The sequence below is a fragment of the Prenolepis imparis genome, unplaced genomic scaffold (genome assembly GCF_030444845.1).
Source record: "Prenolepis imparis isolate NDT839.2.m4 unplaced genomic scaffold, iyPreImpa1.0 SCAF_13, whole genome shotgun sequence".
In the NCBI taxonomy this organism is placed as follows: domain Eukaryota; kingdom Metazoa; phylum Arthropoda; class Insecta; order Hymenoptera; family Formicidae; genus Prenolepis; species Prenolepis imparis.
In genome coordinates this window covers 7957209-7978555 of record NW_028141171.1, presented here as the reverse complement: position 1 = coordinate 7978555, position 21347 = coordinate 7957209, and the positions used below count along the sequence as shown (strand labels likewise).

General features: G+C 40.2%; 2 protein-coding genes across 2 annotated transcripts in view; one reads left to right on the top strand and one right to left on the bottom strand.

Moving 5' to 3' along the window:
• The window catches only part of LOC145944454 (serine protease inhibitor dipetalogastin), a 29484-nt gene extending 8946 nt beyond the window's left edge, over positions 1-20538 (top strand). Inside the window, exons 2-9 of the mRNA XM_083052788.1 lie at positions 14467-14583; positions 15306-15615; positions 16425-16568; positions 17006-17170; positions 17370-17534; positions 17704-17826; positions 18291-18467; positions 20109-20538. Of these exons, the coding sequence (XP_082908914.1) occupies positions 14467-14583; positions 15306-15615; positions 16425-16568; positions 17006-17170; positions 17370-17534; positions 17704-17826; positions 18291-18467; positions 20109-20340 (1433 nt within the window). The 3' untranslated portion in view covers positions 20341-20538. The remainder of the gene's footprint in view (positions 1-14466; positions 14584-15305; positions 15616-16424; positions 16569-17005; positions 17171-17369; positions 17535-17703; positions 17827-18290; positions 18468-20108) is intronic.
• Positions 1-21347, bottom strand: part of LOC145944452 (apoptosis-resistant E3 ubiquitin protein ligase 1) — an 80923-nt gene that overhangs the window by 58380 nt on the left and 1196 nt on the right. The window lies entirely within an intron of this gene.

Below are 21347 nucleotides of genomic sequence, written 5' to 3'. Positions count from 1 at the left end.
ACTTTTCTGACCCGGAGACCCAGTGAATGTGTTCTCTGAATGTCAAACAAGTATATCGTTCGCGCGAAAAACACGCGATCTGCATGCGGCGATCGATTTTGAGATACGGCTAATCTTCGAACATTATTACGCGATGAATATCGCAATAACGAGCTGTGTATTTCAGGCGCGTAGTAATTTTGCGCTCTAGTATATGTGTCGTATTTATTCGCGCGCAATCAAGAATTGCGTTGATAAAACGTTCGATAGATTACAAGCGATAGCTCGCGAGATAAAATAAAGTCGTTCTAACGCGATCTTTGGATATAAGTACCGTGTTAATAAATACTGCCAAGGCTTTTGATTGAAATAGCTGTTCATTTAATATTTATTGTATAAATTAAGGTTGATGTAATTTATTTAATTGTCGAGAAAGACATTTTTCTTCGTTATATTATTATATTATTGATACGAGGATAATAATTTAAATTTGCTTTTACAATTTTTTTGTTAAATCTTTGCATCAAACAAATTACATTTTTAATTACATTTTTAACTTTTTCACGAAATTAACGTAACCATGTCAAAAGTGGCCGTCGAAAGAAAGAAACCACGCAATTTCAAGCGCATAGAAGATTATATAGAAACCTATATTCGCACGAGAAAAAATCTTAACAAAACGCTATTTAAATGGTATAATAACGCGCGTTTAACGTTTATTTTTTTATATCGTTTAACTTCGAACGAGACATGCAAAGTGAAAGACGAAAACGTTACTGGAACTATAAAATCGTCGATCGTTAAATCACTTAACGAGATATCTTATTCCGCGTACATTTCTTTCTGCATTACTCGAGAAAATTTATGTCAACTTGACGTGAGACACGCGCATTTTTAACGCACGTATGTTGCTCTGAAGAAAGTAGTTTTAAACGCGATATTCAAAATATATATACGAGAGCGCAATGACTTTTGCATTTTACCATAACAATTTTCATACCGGAATATTTGCATCTTTCTCGCTTGCAAATGTGCACGTATATTCGCCTTGATGGATCAAAAGAATTCTAGCACTCAGCAACGGTATCACGTTAGTGAATTATTTCATCTAATAGCGTTCACGTATCTTCGCGTTTTATTTTTCTCTTTTTTTTTTGCGCGCGCGCGAGTTTCGTTGCGCCGTGTTCCAAATACCTTATGCATCACGGGATAGCATTCGCCGCATGCAATTCAAATCGTAGCAATTTAAAATAACTCCGCGCATAATTTAAAGTCGTCTACATAGGATTTTCGTGTTCCAGATTTCCGATCATCACGAGAGACTTGCTTTCTGCTCCTTTTGTTACCTTATTCGTGACAAGTAGTGCATGCAGTTCGTGCAAACGAAATTTTAATAAAAATATAATAATAAACCTTTCAAACATATCACTTACTCAATTACTCTTTAACGTGCCCGGGGACCGAAACTTTTAACGACGACCAGCAACAGTTTCTATTTATATTATAGCGAGGAGGATTTACGAAGTATATATTTGTATATAAGCCGAGACTCTTAAATGTTCCTCGCGGCATTATATTCCTCGAGATTGCTTGTTAGAAATGCAGAAGCGACAGGCTGCTCGAGAAATCGTACGGATGGGAAAGCTGACGGCAAGATTCTTAGGAAGAGAAACGGACGATTAATCACGGAGCTTGCGTAATAACCCATTAGAGATTCTCGATGGATTTGCGCCAACGACCGCGAGATAGTTTCCTCGGGCTAATAAAGCCGGCACAATCGTTCCTCCACAGTCGGAAGACGATGGAAACCCTGACCTAGACTTAAGTAGGTATGGAGGTAAGGTCGAGGTCACACCATTCGTGCTCCCTGTTGATGAGGCCACAAAAGCTATCGCGCGATATATTAGATCCATCTCTGTCAAATCAAATCGGCAAAAGGCTTTCATTCGAGTCGCATCGATGACCGGCGTCATTAAGATGGTCGACGACAAAACGTCGATGATTAAAAAAAAAAAATAATAATAATAATCGCGCCTCTATTCGAACGCGTTTCTCTTTTCGAGGCTGCTTGAGATCGAAATTGATAAAGCCGTTAATAAATTCTGAAAGGCGATCGTGTATATCATATCGCGAGGATAAAATTAACAATGACTTTCGTTTCGTTCCCATTCCGAACTATGATGCGTAAAGTCACTTTAGATGATTGAAGATTGCTGTTCTAAGTCACGGTGAACGTATACGAATATACATTAAACGACGCTCTACCTTTTCGCAGCAATTAATAAATGTAGGAGCCGGGACTGTCGTCGTGAATTTTACTGACGTATATAAGGGCGATTTAAAATGTATAATCATCAGAGATTTCGTCTACATGACAATTATTTATAATGCTTTATCGCGAAATTGAAAAGACTAATGAGAATCTTGCAAAAATTGTGTTTTCAGTAGAAACTTATTGCTTGAAATAATTAAATAGATAAAAGCAGACAAATAATATATATTATCGTTAATGATTATCATCGAGCTATAAATTATCTTTAATAGTATATAATAAATTTTGCGGAAATAATTTATTATTTATTATAATATTTCTCGGAGAATTAAATGCCGTTAGGGCAGGAAATAAGCAGGAACAAAAAGCCGCTACATTACACTATTATACTCTATTATTGCTGTCTATTTTTAGCGATCACCGACAAAGACTACGCGCATGATATCGAACATGGAAATTAGTTACGGTCGACAAAAAATGGGTAAAGTTCAACAGTAAGCATATTTTGTTCCGTTGAAATAAACAATGGCCTAGACTAGGCTTCCTTAAAGATGCGTCAACTTTTCGTTAAATATACTTTCTCTCTCGACTCAAATTATTTAATACACTTTAATGTATTACGTGATTTCTTAAAAAATATGCATGTAACACGCAGTTAATATTTGCGCATTGAACGCGCAATCGCGTCCTTCTCGTTAGTGTTCAACACGATTCTCGACAGAAGATTATCTCTATAACTTTCAAAGAGAAAATCTAGCTTTAAAGACAGAAACACTGACGAGTTTCAGCCGAGGTCTTACGGTACGAGTCTGTTTTACGTCAAGAGCAAACGCAACGAGCAATAACTTTGACGTTTCGCCTACCACTCCGGAAATTTATGACGTAATGTATATTTCTTTGTGCTACGTTTGCGAGAGACGTCGCGTTAAACTTGTAGCAATCTATTTAGTGACCGAGCAATCGATCCGAATTCTAAGGAATAAATTAATTAAATTTAAGAATCGGATTATAACCGAAATTAAAACTGATTCGTAAGAGATGCCATTTTATAATTTAATATTAAATTTGCCCTTCAATTCACATGTGTAATTTATAAATAGCCTGCAATTAAAGATACGCGCGTGCACAAGCGTTACTGAAATGCATCTTACTACTCCCAAGTGCAGTAACCAGCTCCGATGCAATTTCGCCGTCCATAAGTCTCGACGATAAAACGGACAGGGAGGGATTACATCTCCTTCGTTGCTATATATGACTCATGATGCGTCTTTATCCATAGTTAATGCACCTATCGCATTAGCGTAAAACGCGTCCTCTTAAATATTATCGTAATCAATTATTATAATACAATCTTCGAAATTTTGCGATGTTGGGTAGATAAATAAGAGAGAGAGAGAGAGTTTGTGATATAAAATTTATAATTTAAATAGAGATATTCTCGTTAAATAATTTAAGGATATTCTTGGCGAGAGAAAATTAATTTCCGAGCAGACTTATAGTTTCATAATAAATAATAAATTTCATCAAAAGTTTCTGTACACTAGTAGTGGTGTAAAAGCAATCCACTTTGCCTTTTCCTTCCTTTCTTTATTCATTTAGATTCATTTAGATTCCTACGCGTCGGGATTGGAATTGTAATCTCGTTAAGAATTCGTAGCGAAAGATCGAAGGAATCCGCCAGAGACAGCTTTTATCGAAATAAACCTTTGCACGATAACATTTTTCGTCATTCACAAAAAAAAAAAAATATTAGCTATCATAGCTAAATTTTAGGTGTTCCTATATTACATTTAATTATCATGCCTAAATTTTAACTAATATTTTAAGTTATAGTTTAACAGAGAATTCTTCGTTGAATTATATAATTAAAAATATTAGTTACTGTATTATAGCTATGATGGCAAATATTTTTTTCTTTGTTGTACTCTCGTTATTCAAATTCGCTCGAGGAATATCTGTCGGGGACCCAATGTGTATATCGTTTACCGGAATAAGAGTTTCTTCTGGGATAAGAATTCTTTCGCGCCGCGGGGAAATAAAAATGCAATTTATTTTGACAAACGCATTCGTAGATAGGTAAACGATCGAGGGTTCGCGATCCTAAGTAAGGTGCACTCTGTTGCTTCCGCCGGCCATTTTTTCGCCGCTGTCACCTCGCGCGAACCGGTAAACTAATCCGTGCGCGTCCAACACTTCCGGAGTAACTTGAGATTACCTTCTACGCGAGAGGCGCGAAAACTTCGCGGCCCTTCTTCCGCCCGTGTAACAGCGTGAGGTATAATATACCTTCGTGCGAGACGGCGATAAATTCTCAAGCGGCCGTATACCATCGGAGATATATATGTATATCGTTCCGTGTTAAGCGCCCGCGGTTATAAGTCCTCCGGCGCCGATGAAAGTATACGAGAGATTGAGCGGATTCAATTGCGTTATCAGAGAGCCCGCGGATGAAAGTCAGAGAGTCAAGATCTCTCGTTTATAACGCAGTTTTCGCGCGAATAAAAATTCGCATATTTTATTTAAATAACCGGTAACTCTTCTTTTTCGTGTTGACAATATAAGCGTTTTACTTTCCGCGGGAGAAACGAATCGAAACGCGTCCTATTTTGCGCTTCGCGTTTAAGAGTAGCGATAAAAGAAGCATGATTATATCTTGCAAATTACAAATACTCGGAATTATAATCACGTTGTGGCATTATATTGTATTTCCACCGACAATAAACCAAGCGGTAAAAGCGTCACGCGGTCATGCGATGTTTCACTCTTTCATAGAAAGTAGAACTCTATGGAAATACTACTGTCAACTGCGCTAAAACGGATTATCTCCCGCTATAATCTCGTACCTTTAATACAATTTTAACATTTCAATATTTCCGCCTGACAATGTTAATATTCCAAAGATATCCCTAGATTCCGAGATGTAGACAATTATGAAGTCGCGCGCGCGAACGTAGAATTTAATTGCGCGATTTTTATCGCTGTATAAATATATATTTTCACACACGAGTTTCCTTATAAAAGTCAGCTGTACAAAAGAAACACTTTCCTATATGCGAAGATTCGCACGAGCGCGATTCGCGAGAGAAATAAATCGCGAGGAGACTTTCGAGCGACATAACGACGCGATAGTGGATTATTGATTAAAATTATCACCGTTATCGCGTATCGTATTACATAACCGGACGGATTATCGCGATGAGTTATTACGACGATGTACTTGCATTCCGCGCGGTGGGCGGTCGCGCGCGTAAAAAGGTGCGAATGTGCGTGCCGCAATTTTCCTCAACGACGAGAAAAAGGCGACTGGTTACATATTATATGGATAGACAGGAGAGGAAGTAGCGCGACGCGTCTCTTATTGCCGTCGTCGTCGACAGGTCGAAGGTTTCTCCGATCTAACGGGTTGGAATCGCTCGGGCGCGCGCATGGCACGTGTAGGCACGTGTGGAAGAAGATCGCTCGACCATCTCCGAGGAGAGGCAGTTTTTTTGCCCCAGTACTCCACTTACGACTCTCCGACCACTTAAATCGAGACTTGGTCGTCGTGTGACGGCACACATATCGACGGCGCTTCTTGCGCTCGACCATCTTTACGTATATCTGCGTCCCTTATTGTGTACAGGGATAGCCGGGGTAAAAGCGAATGTAAGTGGGACTCGAGAGTGGCGTTCGATTCGTATTCATTACGCGAATTGCCTCCGATTAACCGGCCTTTTCGTCTCATCTTAGCTGGATCCGAGTCTAGGGATCTTATAGCGAAAGTTGAGTTTGGAATTTCGCTCGGAATGAACGGCTTCTCTTTTTATACTAATATAGAGTATATGACGGAGGAATCTGTTGTAAATAAATTATAGCGGAGAGCGCAGTAGATTAGCATGCTGAAGTTCCTGTCAGGGGATCAAGCGGTAACGGAATTCCACGCGATACTCCGACATCTGTTTCCCTGGAATCCGAGATCTCTTTGGATTACCGGTCAGGTCGTGCTTGTTCGTCGAACGACGAGGCGTGAATATCAGACGTAATTGGCAAGAAAAATGCGCGCATTTAACGTAAACGTCGTCCAATTATTATTTTAAACACGGAGATGCGGTAATTAATTCAAGTTACGAAATTACTTATCACGAATGCAATCGATCGTTGCAACTTCTGTCGTAATGCATTAAACAGGGGCGTATTATTAGAACGCAAAAATTCTTATTATGATAAGAGTGTCATGTTGACAGCGAACATCGATCGAAAGAGGGTTTAATATACACGACATAGTTTATCGAATGTATTTAACGTCCGCGATAGTTACCCATCCATCTTGTCCGAACGAAATCATTTTTCGATTAACGTATGCAGATGATTTCCATCAACATGCGACGCAGTCGAGTTAGAATTAATCGTGTTCCAGCGACGAATAATTTTATTTCCACGCGAACGCCTCGCTGAAGGTTTATCTGTCGTGTCTCTTATTTCCCGCACGCGATGCCGTTTTTCGTTGCGCGTAAAAAAATAGAAAAAATATCATCGCAACACAGAGAGAAAAAGAGAGAGAGAGAGAGAGAAATGGACCATGCAGAGCGCGCGTTCCTTTATCCTCGCACGCGAGTGTCCAGTCGGCCGTGTCCCGCGATTTAATTAGTTTTTTGTCATGCGTTGAAATACGATAGCAGCTCGTATACAGTTATAACAGATCACGGCAAACCGGTACTGCCGCCGATCAATGTGTACTCGTGACCTCCTCGTTTCTGTCTCGAAAATTCTATTGGTCAGAAAGCGGCATTTCTTTCAACTCGCTTCAAATCGCATTGTCATTCCGCGATATAAGATTTACATTGTCGATTCAACGATTAGTCACGATAATATCTAATTTATAAACCTACAGTGGCAAATGACAAAAAACAAAGTTTTTCCCCAATTTTTTACACCTCTTTCAAACACTTTGATCGTGATTATTTTGCTATAGTTTAATTCAATTTAATTTTCTTAAATGTATATATATATACACCGTCTGTCCGGAAAAAAGGAGACTGATTTTTTCTACGTTGTACAAATGGTGCCATCTGTTACTATGGAATCTTGTAATATCATCTCTCAGAAGTGCACTTATTTTTTTTGGCGGCTAGTAGCCAATTTCAAATTGGTTACTGTGCAGATAAAATTTATCACTTTTTTCATCATGTCAAAATGGAACAACGAGCAATAATTAAATTTCACGCGAAACTTGGCAAAACGCCTACGCAAACATTTAAAATTATGAAAAGTGTTTACGGTGACTCGTGCTTAAGTCGTGCAAAAGTATTTAAATGGTATAAACGATTTCGTGAAGGCCGACAGTCGCTCGGGGACGACGAGAGACCGGGCCGCCCAGCCACAAGTTTGAATGACGCGAACGTCGAAACAATTCGCAATCTTCTCCTCATTGGATCTCCTCATTATGGTTATATGAAAGATCTAAACTTTGTATTGAGGTGGGAGAGGATTATGTAGAACATATTAATCATTAAAATTTCTTGAAATTAATATTTTCTATTTTTTAAAGCATCAGTCTCCTTTCTTTCCGGACAGACGGTGTATATATATATATTGCGAATATAATTCGTCATATTTAATTTTATTCATGTACGAAATAAAAGGCGTGTATTAATTGGAGAAAAGAAAAAACAGAATGTCACGAGAGAATGATTCTGCCAATCGCGCGAGCAAAATAAAGATTCGATATACTTCGCCTTATTGTATGTAGATCAACATCGCTATCCTTATCGCGAATCGTAACACTCGGGGGTATATTTCAAAGCCATCGAGGAATCGATGCCTTTGATCTGCCTCTGCTAAAAGCGATGCAGCTCTCATCACGTGCCGCAAAGTATCGATAAATCATTCGTGCGCTGCCGCATGCCATCGGCATTTCGAGCAATCTCTAGCTTTGAGACCTCCTTAAAGGCCGGTTTCTCTACGAATCGCGTGAGAGGGACAATACCGAGAGTGCTATGAGGAAGCCGAGAGATCGTTTCGCCGAGATACCGGAGAAATGTCGATGGCAAAAATCTCGAGAGCTCGATCTCGCGATTCGGCCCGACACCGAAATGCGTTTTCATCGATCACGCCTTAATTGCGGGACGTGTACAAAGTGGAGCATCTCGGGGAATATGTTTTCGTCTCGATAAATCCAACCTGAAGGATGGATTTCTACATAAACGAGTCTAATTTATCTCTCTTGCATTCTGGATTTCAACACGTTAGTATTATCCAACGAATCCCGAGGAATATGATTTATAACGCGAAAATTTATTTAAATTGAAAATTAAAATTTTTAATAAAAATTTACATATTTAAATTTCAACGAACTAGACAGCGGGTGGTTTTCCCCGATTATTTTTCTCGTCTACGCTTCTTTAGAAAAGGGACAGTAGAGTTTATTAAAAATAAAATCTCGAACTGAGATTTATCTAATTATTTGGTACTAAAGAAAATTTGTGCCCGCATCTGACTCTTTTTCTGGCTCGTTGAAATTTAAATATGTACTTCACAGCCTCATTAAAGTCTTACAAAAAAATGTACACGTTATCGTTAATATCCGTGAGCGGCTGTGTTTTATTTTTTAATCTCTTCGTTCGCGGGGTAACATAATTTCGTCTGTAATTACACCGTTCCTCATGCGATGAGGCGAGGCCGAGGTCTCGTTAATGCAACACAAAGCGCGGACGTGTTACGGGACAATGCTACGAGGAAGACGAGATCGTTTCGCGGCGATAAAGAGACCGATCCCGGGGTCGGGATGATTGGGTCCGACCCAATGGATGCGTTTGCCGGAACCGTTCGGGATCGAGCCGAGCCGGAGCACAAACTCCTCGTGATTTTGACGCTATCGACTGCAAATGATTTACAGGACGCCCCAGCGCGGAACGGACCTTATTGCGGGCGTTTCAAGGGCGCGTAATTACGCCAAGACACATCGACAACGAACGGAGGATCGTAGCCGGAAGTATACGACGATGCGACTCGAAGAGTCGCATCTACAGATCGACGATATCGGAGATGCAGGTGGTCTCATTACCGGTAAAAGTTCCAATTAAGCGATAGATGAGAGAAATTATATACGAGAGAATTATAAGTTCTCTACAATAATAAGAAAGCCTGTAATTTTGTGTATAGACAGGATTTCATTAAAATGACTTTATGATATAAAATAGGAAAAGAGACACTTATATATTATTTTTCAAGCTCATCTACTACTTTCTACGGCCGACTCTTGCGGCGTTGATCCTTAAATTAGCTTTACACTTAGAGATGACGGATTTCTAATTTTGCGGTAATTTATGCGCAAGAATATACTATAAAATTTCCTTAGTAAGACGGTAAACTGGATAGACTGCATAAGTGTCCGAGCGTCACTCTATCCGAGATTTATGTGTTATATATATTACGAGACTATATAATGTCTACATTTACGAAACTGCCGTTTGCACGCTTTTCGCTGGAATATTTATATGCAACTGTATCCCGCACGCGTTATCGTAACTAATATTATCGTAAACCGGTTATTATGACTGATATACTATCGCGAGCATCGAATCACCGTATGATCGGCCAAGATTGTTTTATCGTCGCGAGAGTCTAGTAAATGGAGTCGTAAGAAGGTTGATCGTGGCAATTGCTCGTGATGTGCGATGCTGAAAAAATCGCGTTTTATTGTGAAAAATATTTTATTTTTAAAAAAATATTAATAGAACAGATGTTTAAATTTTAAAAAGATTAATGTAAGGAGCGAACATATTTTTCCACATTCCTCTCACACGCGAAAACAAAAGAGAAAACGATCGATGCGTTTTCAAGTCGATCTTATGGGCGGATTTATGGGCGTTTTGTACAGAGACATTACAATTCGACATTCGAGAAACAACATCATCGATCAATGTAATAGCACGTGAAAAGGCTGTACGTATCAGCGTTTCGTATCGTATTCAACGACGATAGCGTCGCGGGCAATTGAATAATTTATACCCAAGACCGTCTTACTCCCCGCGCGTGTATAAAGTAACCGCAAGGAGCGATCTATTGCGAGCCGCAAGGAACTTTCTCGCATCGCGCAGTAACAGAGATTGTAAGCTAACGCGCCTCCCGGAGCTGGACAGCGCAACGTTAAGAATTACTTAACAAGATAGCATAGCGATAATTTCGACTATGCGATGCGCGTTGCAAACGTCGGAAGGGAACGTTTAACCGGACGATTATCTTGTCACGTCGGTTGTTTAATAATCGTAAAGCCTCGACGACTCGACGCGGTATACGGAGAAAGAGAGAGAGAGAGGGACAGAGAGAAGAGTTGATTTCTCCAACGACGGATTTAACTTCCTCTCGAAATGGCCTCGCCACGGGTAACGGTATAACGGGGTAACACGGGGCACGCCTGGATGTGCGAGAGCCAATGTGATAAAAATGGTTAAATCTATTTAACCGCGACCGCTCGGTTTGCCGAGAGGCACAAGTGCTTCCTCTAATTTGTCACGCGTCTTAACAAGCATTCTGTTGCCGAGGGTGAGAGAGAGAGATGAAGCTAAACATATACTACGCATAACTCCGGGCACGAGCCCGATTCACGCATACTTGTAATATGCGCGATCATTCCACCATCAATTACCATTAGCAAGTGGATTTCGTCTTTGTCGGATTTCACTTGTATTTCTGGTTCTCGCGACGCGACCACCAGGTCCATCCATCGCACGCGCTCGCGAGAGACAACACCGATTTTCCCCGATCCGGGAAAGACAAATAAATGAGAAGGAGAAAAAGAGGAGAGAAGGGAGAAAGTAACCCCGTATATCGCCTATAGTGAAATCGATTAAGAAGTGTTTCTCGCGCGGAATCTGGAGAGCGCAGCATCCGCCGCAGCATCTTTTTCTCTCTCTCGCGAGATAGTTTTATTTACGAGCCGCGGCGTATTCGTATATATCGCGAAATCGTTCCGGTTCGTTAAACCGCGATCTTTATATTTCAGCCATCTTTATCGATCTCGGTGGCGCGCGCTCGCGATATACATACATACACCACCACCGGTATCGCGAGCCCTTCTTCCTCTTCGGCCTCTCGGTTTCGAGGACAAAAATCCCGAAGAGAGCACAACATCTATACACACCGCGACGACCGGCGCATCCTTGCCGCGGTTCACCGACCCGCATATGCTCTCCTCTTCTCTCGTCCCTCCGCCCTTCCCGCTCCCTCTTTCTTTTTCCCTTCCCTCTACCCGGGCGCATTCATTGTGCATCGTGCACCGCGTGCATGCACGCGCGCGACCCGCAGTTTCTACGGTCGTATAATTCGATCTGCATTGTTCGCCAATCGCCGATCGCCGCGGCTTACCCCAGACGCGTCGCTTATTCGTATAATTGATTCATTTAATCATGCTCGGGGAACGGTGAAAGGGAGGAAGGGACGAGATAACCACTTGTCCAATCGTCTGCGAACGAACCCTCGATCGAATTTTTCAGCGCGAAAAGAGATAAAGAGATGACGTTTATTATTATACATACGACACGTGAATTTCACGAGCTGTTGTATAGCTTTTTTTTCATTTTTTTTTAATCGGTTTATATACGTCGCATAATGTCATGGGGAATTAATAAATTCGAAATTTTCTTACAGCGTTAATTCGTTCAGATTGATTAAGATATCAAAGTCATCAATTACCGTGAGACGAGCATTTTATCAAGTGATCTCTGCGCTAATTAATTGAAATGGTCCCCGCGTATTGACCTGATTTTTGTAATTTCGTATAACAAGCGCGAGCCGCTGCAGCAATCAATTATTAGCATATTAAACTGTTATGCAAAATAATGTAATAACGTCAACGAAATGAATGATGAAATGCAATGTGCTTGGTTGTATAATAGTTGGTGGTTGAAATTAATTACCTCGAATAATTGTTCTCGATGATTAGGTATAATCTTATTTTTAAAAAACTTCAATCATTTTCTTCGCGAAAGGTTGAGGTCTCTTCCGGTAACAATTATATATCGCAAAGGGAAAGGGGTAAATAATGAAAAATTTAATCGTCTATGTAAATCACAGGCGATTCACAGGCAATTATCGTTTCGCAAGTTCATTACGCGTGCGAAATACTCCACGATGCAGGGAGGTCCGCTCCTTTTCGATTATTATTTCATTCCGCTCCATGACGGAAATGATGAAGGGAGGTAAGAGAGCGTCTGCACATCGAAGGCGACGTAATTAAAGCACCATGCAGGTATAGAATGATCGATAGGTACAGCGGGTTACAGGATAGCGCGATGCGATAGATTCTGTACAATCGGAAAGACAAGCGTAATGTAACATTTTCAATTTTTTTTCTTTTTCAAAGACAACATCTCTTCATTCCTGACCAATTCAATTTAGATATCGCGCGGTGATGAATGTATCGGCGGCGCGACTCATTAAGCGGCGTCGGCCGCTAATCGATAAATCGCAATCAGCGTAATTACGGCCGCGCTTCGATAAAACCTGCTTCATCGCCGCGTTCTCAGATTTTCACGAATAGCGAGGAATCCTGTTTTCGGCTCGACCGAAACGAGAGGATCGAAAATGACGGCGAAAAAAAAAAAGAGTCGCTGGGGCGGGGAAGGTGCCGGTTAAAAAAAGATTTTCATGCTTAAATACACAGGCCGGTTCCCCCTCCCCCCCAATTTAGGCGAGGAACGGACGTCGCATCTCCAACTACAAGGTGCAATTTGCAACGTTAATAAATAACGCATCAACTCGCTACGATCGGAGAGACTCTCGTATAATGCAAGACGCGCCTCTCCCCCTGTGTTTCCCCCCCGATATTCGACCGAAACGTATGGGCGACTGCGCCCTCCGACACCCGACGCCATCCTTAACTGTACATACAGTCCGATTTTATAATTTGTTATATATTATGTACGATCCGGTATGGAACGAGCGCCGTAAATCCCGTGTGCTGTTGACCCGACGCGCGCTGGACCGAAACCGGCGGCTATGCGGAGGCTCGCGGACGGCAGATATTCTCGGACGGTCAACCGGAAGTAATTAAGGTTTCGACAGAGAATCTCCTTGCGGATAAACGCTACATGGCATGGCCAAAAAGAGCGACGACGAGAGAGAGAGATCTCTTCGTCTCTCTCTCTCTCTCTCTCTCTCTCTCTCTTTCCCTTACATATATCGCGCGGTCTTAAATATCACCTCAATATGGCCTCTACGTATCTCAGTGTCCGGGCAAAATACCCCGTTAACGATTTAATATACCGCTTCGCATCCTTCAAGTACTATATAATATCGCGGAGAGAGGTATATGATGTAGGTATCCCGGTAATGTAAGTAGCAACCCTTTACTTCTCATAAACCGTTCGCGACCAGCATCCCGGCTTCCGACAATTACCTTGATACGATATCTGGTAAAACTTGACGATCGGGAAATATTTTCGGCATATCGTAAAAAGGTATATATAAATAATTCTCGAAATTGTGTTTGATTACCTGTTTGAGATACCTCTATAAGAGGATACGCGCGTATATCTCGTGTAATGCATTTCATAAGTCTTGCGTCGCGATCAGATCGATCTTATCGCGTTTCCGCGATATCTTTACGAACGTATCTTCTTCTTTCGCGAGCGTTCAATTATTTAATCGACTTCCCATATTCAATGGACAGCAATATCCTGAGGGATATTTGAGCGATCGTTTCGAAGGAGATCCCGTAGTGAGAGATAACTCGGTTATAATTCCGTATCATGCTTAAACCAGCACACGCGCGCGCGTATGATTCACTTCCTCCTCTATACCCATCTTAGACAGATATTTAATTTTTTTTTTCCCGCCGACTTTATACTTCCTCCCCCTGTATATCGTGCGTTATATATATACATGCTTAAGTATTATTATTACAATTACATCATTACAATAATAGGCGCTCGTAACAAAACGAAGCGACTAACAGTAAACGTTATTACACCTCTTTCTTTCTCTTTTAACCGGAGTACCGTTGACGCTTTTAAACTTGACTTTTCTAACAGTACTCGGGCCAGTAGAACTCTCTCTCTCTCTCTGCATCTGTTTAATAAATAAATGAGAATATTCAATTTATCGGAGGAACAATATATGTATTCTGCACACGATTGTAACGATATCGCGGTGTTGACCTTCGATTGTAATTATCGCGCTTTCACGCATGTCTCGTTAACGTGTCTATTAATTTATTCATTAATTCTAACACGCAGATTACGCATCTGGTGCGTGTCCCAGAGTATGTCCACCGAGCGGCGAACCCGTTTGCGGCAGCGACGGTGTCATATACGCGTCGCAGTGCGAAATGCGGAAGAAGATGTGCGGAAAAGGTAAGGTGATTTTAATTATAATAGTTATTACACCGCGCACACATTGTATACACGCGCGAATACGTGTGCTCTGGTTCTCTCACCGCGAGAGATTACAATCTCCTTTTTGTTTCTCTTCTTTTTTCTTTCCTATAGAGACGTCGTGCACGTATATATCACGACTCCTATGATTTCGTTTTATCCAGTTTTATACATTAACCGACCGTAAAAGAATAAGCGCGCAAAATCCATTAAGAGCGGTTTATTATCGAGAGGTATATGTGTGTAAAACCGCGAGACGGCTTTCGCGCTTTTCAATTACGCTCGCGGAAATGACGCGACCTTCATTTCGCCCGATCTTATATGCGATCTATCGCCGTGCTTCGCAAGCGCGGACACACAGTCATGATAAAGAGTATATATTCGTGTCGTATTCCCTCTTCTATTCCGCGATAGCAAAAGCGATCAATGTAACGAGGATCGGTTTCTTTCGGGAAAATAGATATGACGGCGATAAATTATTACGTCCTTGCAAAACGAATCGTTCCATCTCCTAGAGCGTCGAAACGCCAAGTATTTACGCGTTATAGAGCACCGGGTGATTTGTTCGTTCGTGGACGAACGAGAAAGATCCCGTATATGTGTGTACATAGGCATACAAAGATCTCGTTTCGCGCTTGATGACCCCGTGAAATCTATCTGCGTATCTCATTATTTTGCTGTCGTTCGTGTCGTTCATTTAGGCGTTACCGTGGTCACGGAGAAGACGGCTTGCCTGAGGTCATCCGGTAGCAAGTGCGAGCACCGCTGCCCGGGCGATCAGGATCCGGTGTGCGGCACCGATGGGCGTACCTACCTGAACAAGTGCATGCTCAGGGTGGAAATCTGCCGGGTCGGGATCGAGCTGTCCCACCTCGGGTCGTGCAACAATATTTCGGCCCACAGGGAGAACTGCCCGGTATCGTGCGACTACGCACCGCTCGACGGACCGGTTTGCGGAAGCGACGGAAACGTCTACAAGTCCACGTGTCAGATGAAGCTGCTCACTTGCGGGTACGCGATTGAGTGATTTTTTTTTAAATCGCGAAAAATGTCACGTTTGAACCTTCTTATCGCGTGGTTATCGGATGAAAATTTTTTTCTCGCGCGCAGTGAGATTAAATTCATTAATATCCGATCGTTCAGTCCCTCGTCAATTTATCATCATCTTTTTATTTTCTCATTTTCATAAATTATGTAAATATTATGCTAATGTAATTAAAAATATATTTTTGGATTATATTTAATATTTAGCATACTTTTATTGACAACAGTTAATGAATTTATTTCTGAAAAATGATATATTATATAGTTTTGTAGCTGGTGCTATTGTGTTGATGCTAATATTTATACAGACGTGTAATATTGTGAAAGTGTAATTTAATATACTTTTCTCTGGCAAGATCGTTGATCGTATTAACTTTACGTAATTAATTGTTTTGCGCGTACTAATTTTTCACTGCTATTTCAAATATTAAAAACCAAAATTGATGACATTGTTAATGACATTTCTTATAATTATTTTATAAAAATTCCACATTTAATAAATATTAACAAAAAAATTATTTGTGCTGATATTAATAAAGTGACCGCAATAAATTGACGAGAAACTGTACAACTCATTATTTAATCTTACATTTTTTCTACATAAAAAAAAATTACTGATATTTCACGAATATGACAATTCAATCGCAGACATCGTTTTTTCTCGTCTAGTCTCGTAAAACGTAATACACGTAACTATCCTGCGGGAAGGAAGAGTTTATTCTAACATAAAACTAGTCCCTGGCCGCAAAGCGACTTTGACTTTTTCCCGTTCGCAGGCAAGGCGTCGTGCGTACGAATAAGAAGCACTGTCAGACCACAAGACATTGTCGTGAATCGTGCTGGCGTGGTGCCAAGCCTGCCTGCGGTAGCGACGGCATTTTGTACTCGAACACCTGCAAAATGCGGGCGAAGAACTGCGGGTAAGTATGCGAAACGACGTTCGTCCCCGCGAAACTTGATCTCTGACAAAAATCTCGCGAGCTCTCGTAACCCTACGTTGACCCTACGCGTTTCTTCTCTCCTTTTTCTCCTCTTTCTGTATCATTCGTGAATTGCTCGTCCTCGTATATTTCGTTACAATCCCTTGCGTAATTTGAAGAGCAACTCAAATTATCTCGCCCTTCGCTCTCTTCTCTTTACCGAGATTTCTAAATATTATATGCAATTTGATTAAAATGCAAAATACCATCTAAGTTTCTCGATATCTGGATTTTTTTTTTCAACAAGCAGCTGAGAATTTCAATCCTATTTATAACCGCGTTTTCTACGTGACTTTTTGTCGAAAGTCTATTCAATAGATGGGGAAAATTTCGTCGAGCACTAACGCGCGATGTTTTTATCGAACTGTAATTTCCAGCAAACACGTTTTCGAAGTGCCGATGTCATTCTGCGTATCTCGGGAACGGACGTCCGGAAGCAACGCGTGTCCCTTGGATTGCAAAAACGAGCCGGAAATATCGGTCTGCGGATCGGATGGGAATATATACAGGAACGAATGCGAGATGGAAATGCTAAACTGCGGGTACGTATTTGTCAACTATTATAGAATATGGATTCCGGATATTTAATTCTCGTTAAATTAATTGCAAAACGGGAGCGATTGCGGGTATTTATCACGACAGCGCTGTTTCTCTTCGATAAGTAAAAATCGCTCGTGCTTCCCTATCACGAGAAATCGATCGCCGGTCATGAATCTTTAACAAAGTGTTAATAATCGACAGGCATGCAAGGAGAAAGGTAACGGTAGTTGACTTCGAGAAGTGTCGGTCTCGGCTAACGAAATGCATGAAGCAACAGCTGAGATGCGGAAGCGAGGTGGATCCGGTTTGTGGTAGCGACGCAAATACTTATCCAAATCAGTGCCATTTGAACGTAGCGGCTTGCTTGTAAGTTTGCGTTTATCTCTCTCTAAGAAATAATGACAAATTTTGCTCTTCAAATATCAAGACACGATAATCTTTCCAAGATACAGTTCTATCGTTAATTTTCGACTCGTTACGAACGTCCGATTAATCGTAAGGCAAACTAATCTTATTAAATACTCGATGATTTTAGAAAGGGCATCCAAACGGCTCACGTTGGCGAGTGCACGACCTTGAAGGAGATCGAACAGTGCCCCGAAGATTGCGCCGAAGTACCCGAGGAACCAGTTTGTGGAAGCGACGGCAATGTTTATCGGTGATTAAGAATGTTATTCGGATTTCAGAATGTCCGCCGTCCAACATTAGGGACGCGTGAACCATAAGTGGTCGTTCATTAGAGACCGACAAAAGGCTTCGGACCCTTTTCAGAAACCTATCTACTCTTTTATTTCGATTTCCGATTCGAGCAAAATATCCGCGCGTCATCGTTTATCAATTTAAATTTAAATTTAAATTCAACTAAAATTTCGGAGTAAATAAAGATTTTCGTATATAAAAAATATATCCAATGAAATGCGCGATAAATTTATTTCTCTCGTTATATACAATAACTTTTCAAAGGTTTAGGATTCGGAGTGTAAGATTCTTTCGAGATTAAACCGCTCGAACTGACTGTAATAATAAAAGGGATAATTGTTAAGCAACGTCGGATCCTTCTGTCCTCAAAATTCGCGTGTTTACCGATGCGTCATGTGTATCCACTTTCGTATGCATTTATAGATCCCTTTGCCATCTGCGGCGCGAGACTTGCGGCCAGAGGGTGGTTCAAGTTCCGGCGCAACATTGTCGCACCACCGCGCTCTGCAACCAAATCTGCAGCGGGGAACGTCAGTTTGTTTGCGGCTCCGATAACAAGCTCTATCGCAACGAGTGCGAGATGAAGAGGGACAATTGCGGGTAAGCCTGACCGCGAAGCATTACATTTGCATGTTATACCGAACCTTTTGTTCGATAAGTGTGGAGAATTATAGCGAGCTCTTTTTCATCAATTAACGCTTGACTGATTCTCGAAGAACAGTGCATAACCACATGGGAAATCTAATTATTAAAATAACGTTTGCTTTTACAATTTTCGATTGAATGATAAATGATAGGAAATAAATGAAATCGTTAATAATAATCAAATAAATATAGGAAAAACAAACAGGAAATATATAAAAATATTCATCTTAAAAAAAGATACATTTAAAACTTTCTGCCTTATAAAATACTTACAAAGACTCACTTAAAAATTCCACAAATTGCGAATAAAATTAAATTGCAAAATAAAATTAATTAAACTTTTGTTTTAGTATTATCTCAATCGAATATTTTTTATTGTTGCTAAGGAAAGCAAATTCAATTATCCCAAAATGATTTTGCTACCGTATATTTAGACTTCAAATATACAATTTTCATTCTTATTTTATGCAGTAAAAATACTGCGATATAATAATTTCATTGTTTTGCTAAAAGTAGCTCGCTGGAAGGTTAATTATTAACGTTCAAATTAAATTATTTCCATTTATTTAAAAGCATCTAGAGAGAGAGAGAGAGAGAGAGAGAGCGGCAACATTTCGTGTCGCGCATGTAATTTCGTTGACCGCAATAGTACTTTTTTTCTCCGATATGTATAATACTTTCCATAGACTTTCATTACGACGACATCGCGCGTTGAAATACATCTATGAGAAGAGGAAAAGATGGCCTAAGAAACTCCGAGAAACGGTTAATCCAAGTTATATAGTATCGCGTGCGATGAAAGGCCGTTTACGATTCAGCTGAAGAACTGTTTCCATTACGTTTTCTTTACGGAAATAATAAACTATGAACCATGTTCAGTCGTATGTATAGCCGGCAGGATGTTTTCGTACCCGCTGTACAAAACGCGAGAGGAAAGTATCCTACTTCGCGAACATGAATTGGACACAATCGTCGTGCAATTTCGAAAGTAGAAATTATCGGACGCCTTCGCGCGACCTATTTCCTCAAAGGAGTCATTTTCTATATTCGATTGCTTTCTAACATTTCCCACTTCCAACGCGTGCTCGTCGAATGTCAAATAAAGAAACCGATCATCGGAAATTGCGAAAATATTGAAAACGTAATTTCGTCTCACGCGAGTACTAATTCAAATAATTAAACTCACGAATCTTGCACAGAGAGAATTTTCTCTTAGAATTTACTCTGAAAATCATGGTAATCGTGGGACAATGTGGTATGGAAATTTCTTTTTTTAATATTTATCACAATAAAAATAATAATATCTATTACAATAAAATATTTGATTAATTTTATTGTGATAAATATTAATCAGAGAAATTCTCATAAAATTCTTTCCATACCATATTGTCCCACGATTACCATGATTTTCAGGGTAAATTCTAAGAGAAAATTCTCTCAGTGTGCAATTGCTCCTTAATGCGCGAAGCAAATTTAGCTCAAATTTATCCAATTAAGCTCGATTTTTATCAATTTAGCTCTGACTTAATATTTTTAATTTAAACTTAATTTAATATTTCAAGTAGCAAACAAAAATAAGTTTGATTTCCGTTCTAGGAAACACGTGTACGTGGTACCTATGAAGAGATGCGTCCAGGGTTTCCTGTTCCGCGGCTGCCAAAAAATCTGTCCGCCTTATTACGATCCCGTTTGCGGCACTGACGGTATGACATACAGTAACGAGTGCTTTTTGGAAATCGAGAACTGTCGCAGCAGGAGTCTCGTCACGAAAAAGTATCACGGAGTCTGCGGCCAGCCAACGGAGGAGCCGAAAAATTATCTCTACTAAACTCGATCGAGATGAGATGGAGGGAGAAAAGGCGAGGGAAAAAAAAAATCACTCGACGAGATAAGCTGATACTTTGTCTCTTTCAGAATCGGGAAAAACGATAATTCGTCATCGTGAATCTCGAAGTCATTCAATAATCGCTCGGCAAAGCCGAGCTGCAAATTCGACTGCGAATTCCCGATCGATATCGAGATTTTCCCTTTATTATATTCGAGTGAATTTATTATTCGCGATTCTTGACACGCCATCCAGACACATAAGCGCGATGCGATGGAGGAATAATTTAAATGGACATTTTCCATCAAGAAACGATCCGAAACGCGCTCGAAAAAAAAAAAGAACGAGCATCTTTGCCAAGTCTCGCAGTCCGGATTGTTGTCTGTATTGTTACTGATGTTTCTACGATATTAATAATTAATGTTGTCGCGATTGCCGATTCCCCTTATCGGATAATATCGCGCGAAATAATTCACGCGTGGCAAAATTATGATTCGCAAATCACTGTTGTATCAAAGTTAACGAATAATCGTTCAGATATTATATATCTTTAAAAAAAATTATTTTAATCTCTTTTTAACCGGGAAAGAAAAGGGGGCGTCGTCAATTGCGATATATAGTCCTTTCAATATTCTTCGCATATACTTGACGCGATATAGACTCATTATTATTTATTGTAGCATTAATCATTGCATATATGTTTTTTTTTTTTTTACGCGATTTTTCATTTTCTTTTTTTCACAGCTACGCGTGCCCGTCGTTCTAATTACGACTATTTAAATATACCGACACGGTGTTGCTAGAGCGTATTCTTATTTTAGGGGAATATTGTACTACTATACATCTTCTTCCGATATGCGTGATGTGTGTTCATTTATAATTATCACTATTATATTATATCATTGCAATCTTAATTTATTATCGAGCATGCGAGAATCATTCTTCTGCGTATCGACACTAACTCTGTATACGCTTCCAATGTCAATAATAAATAATATATGTATATTTTA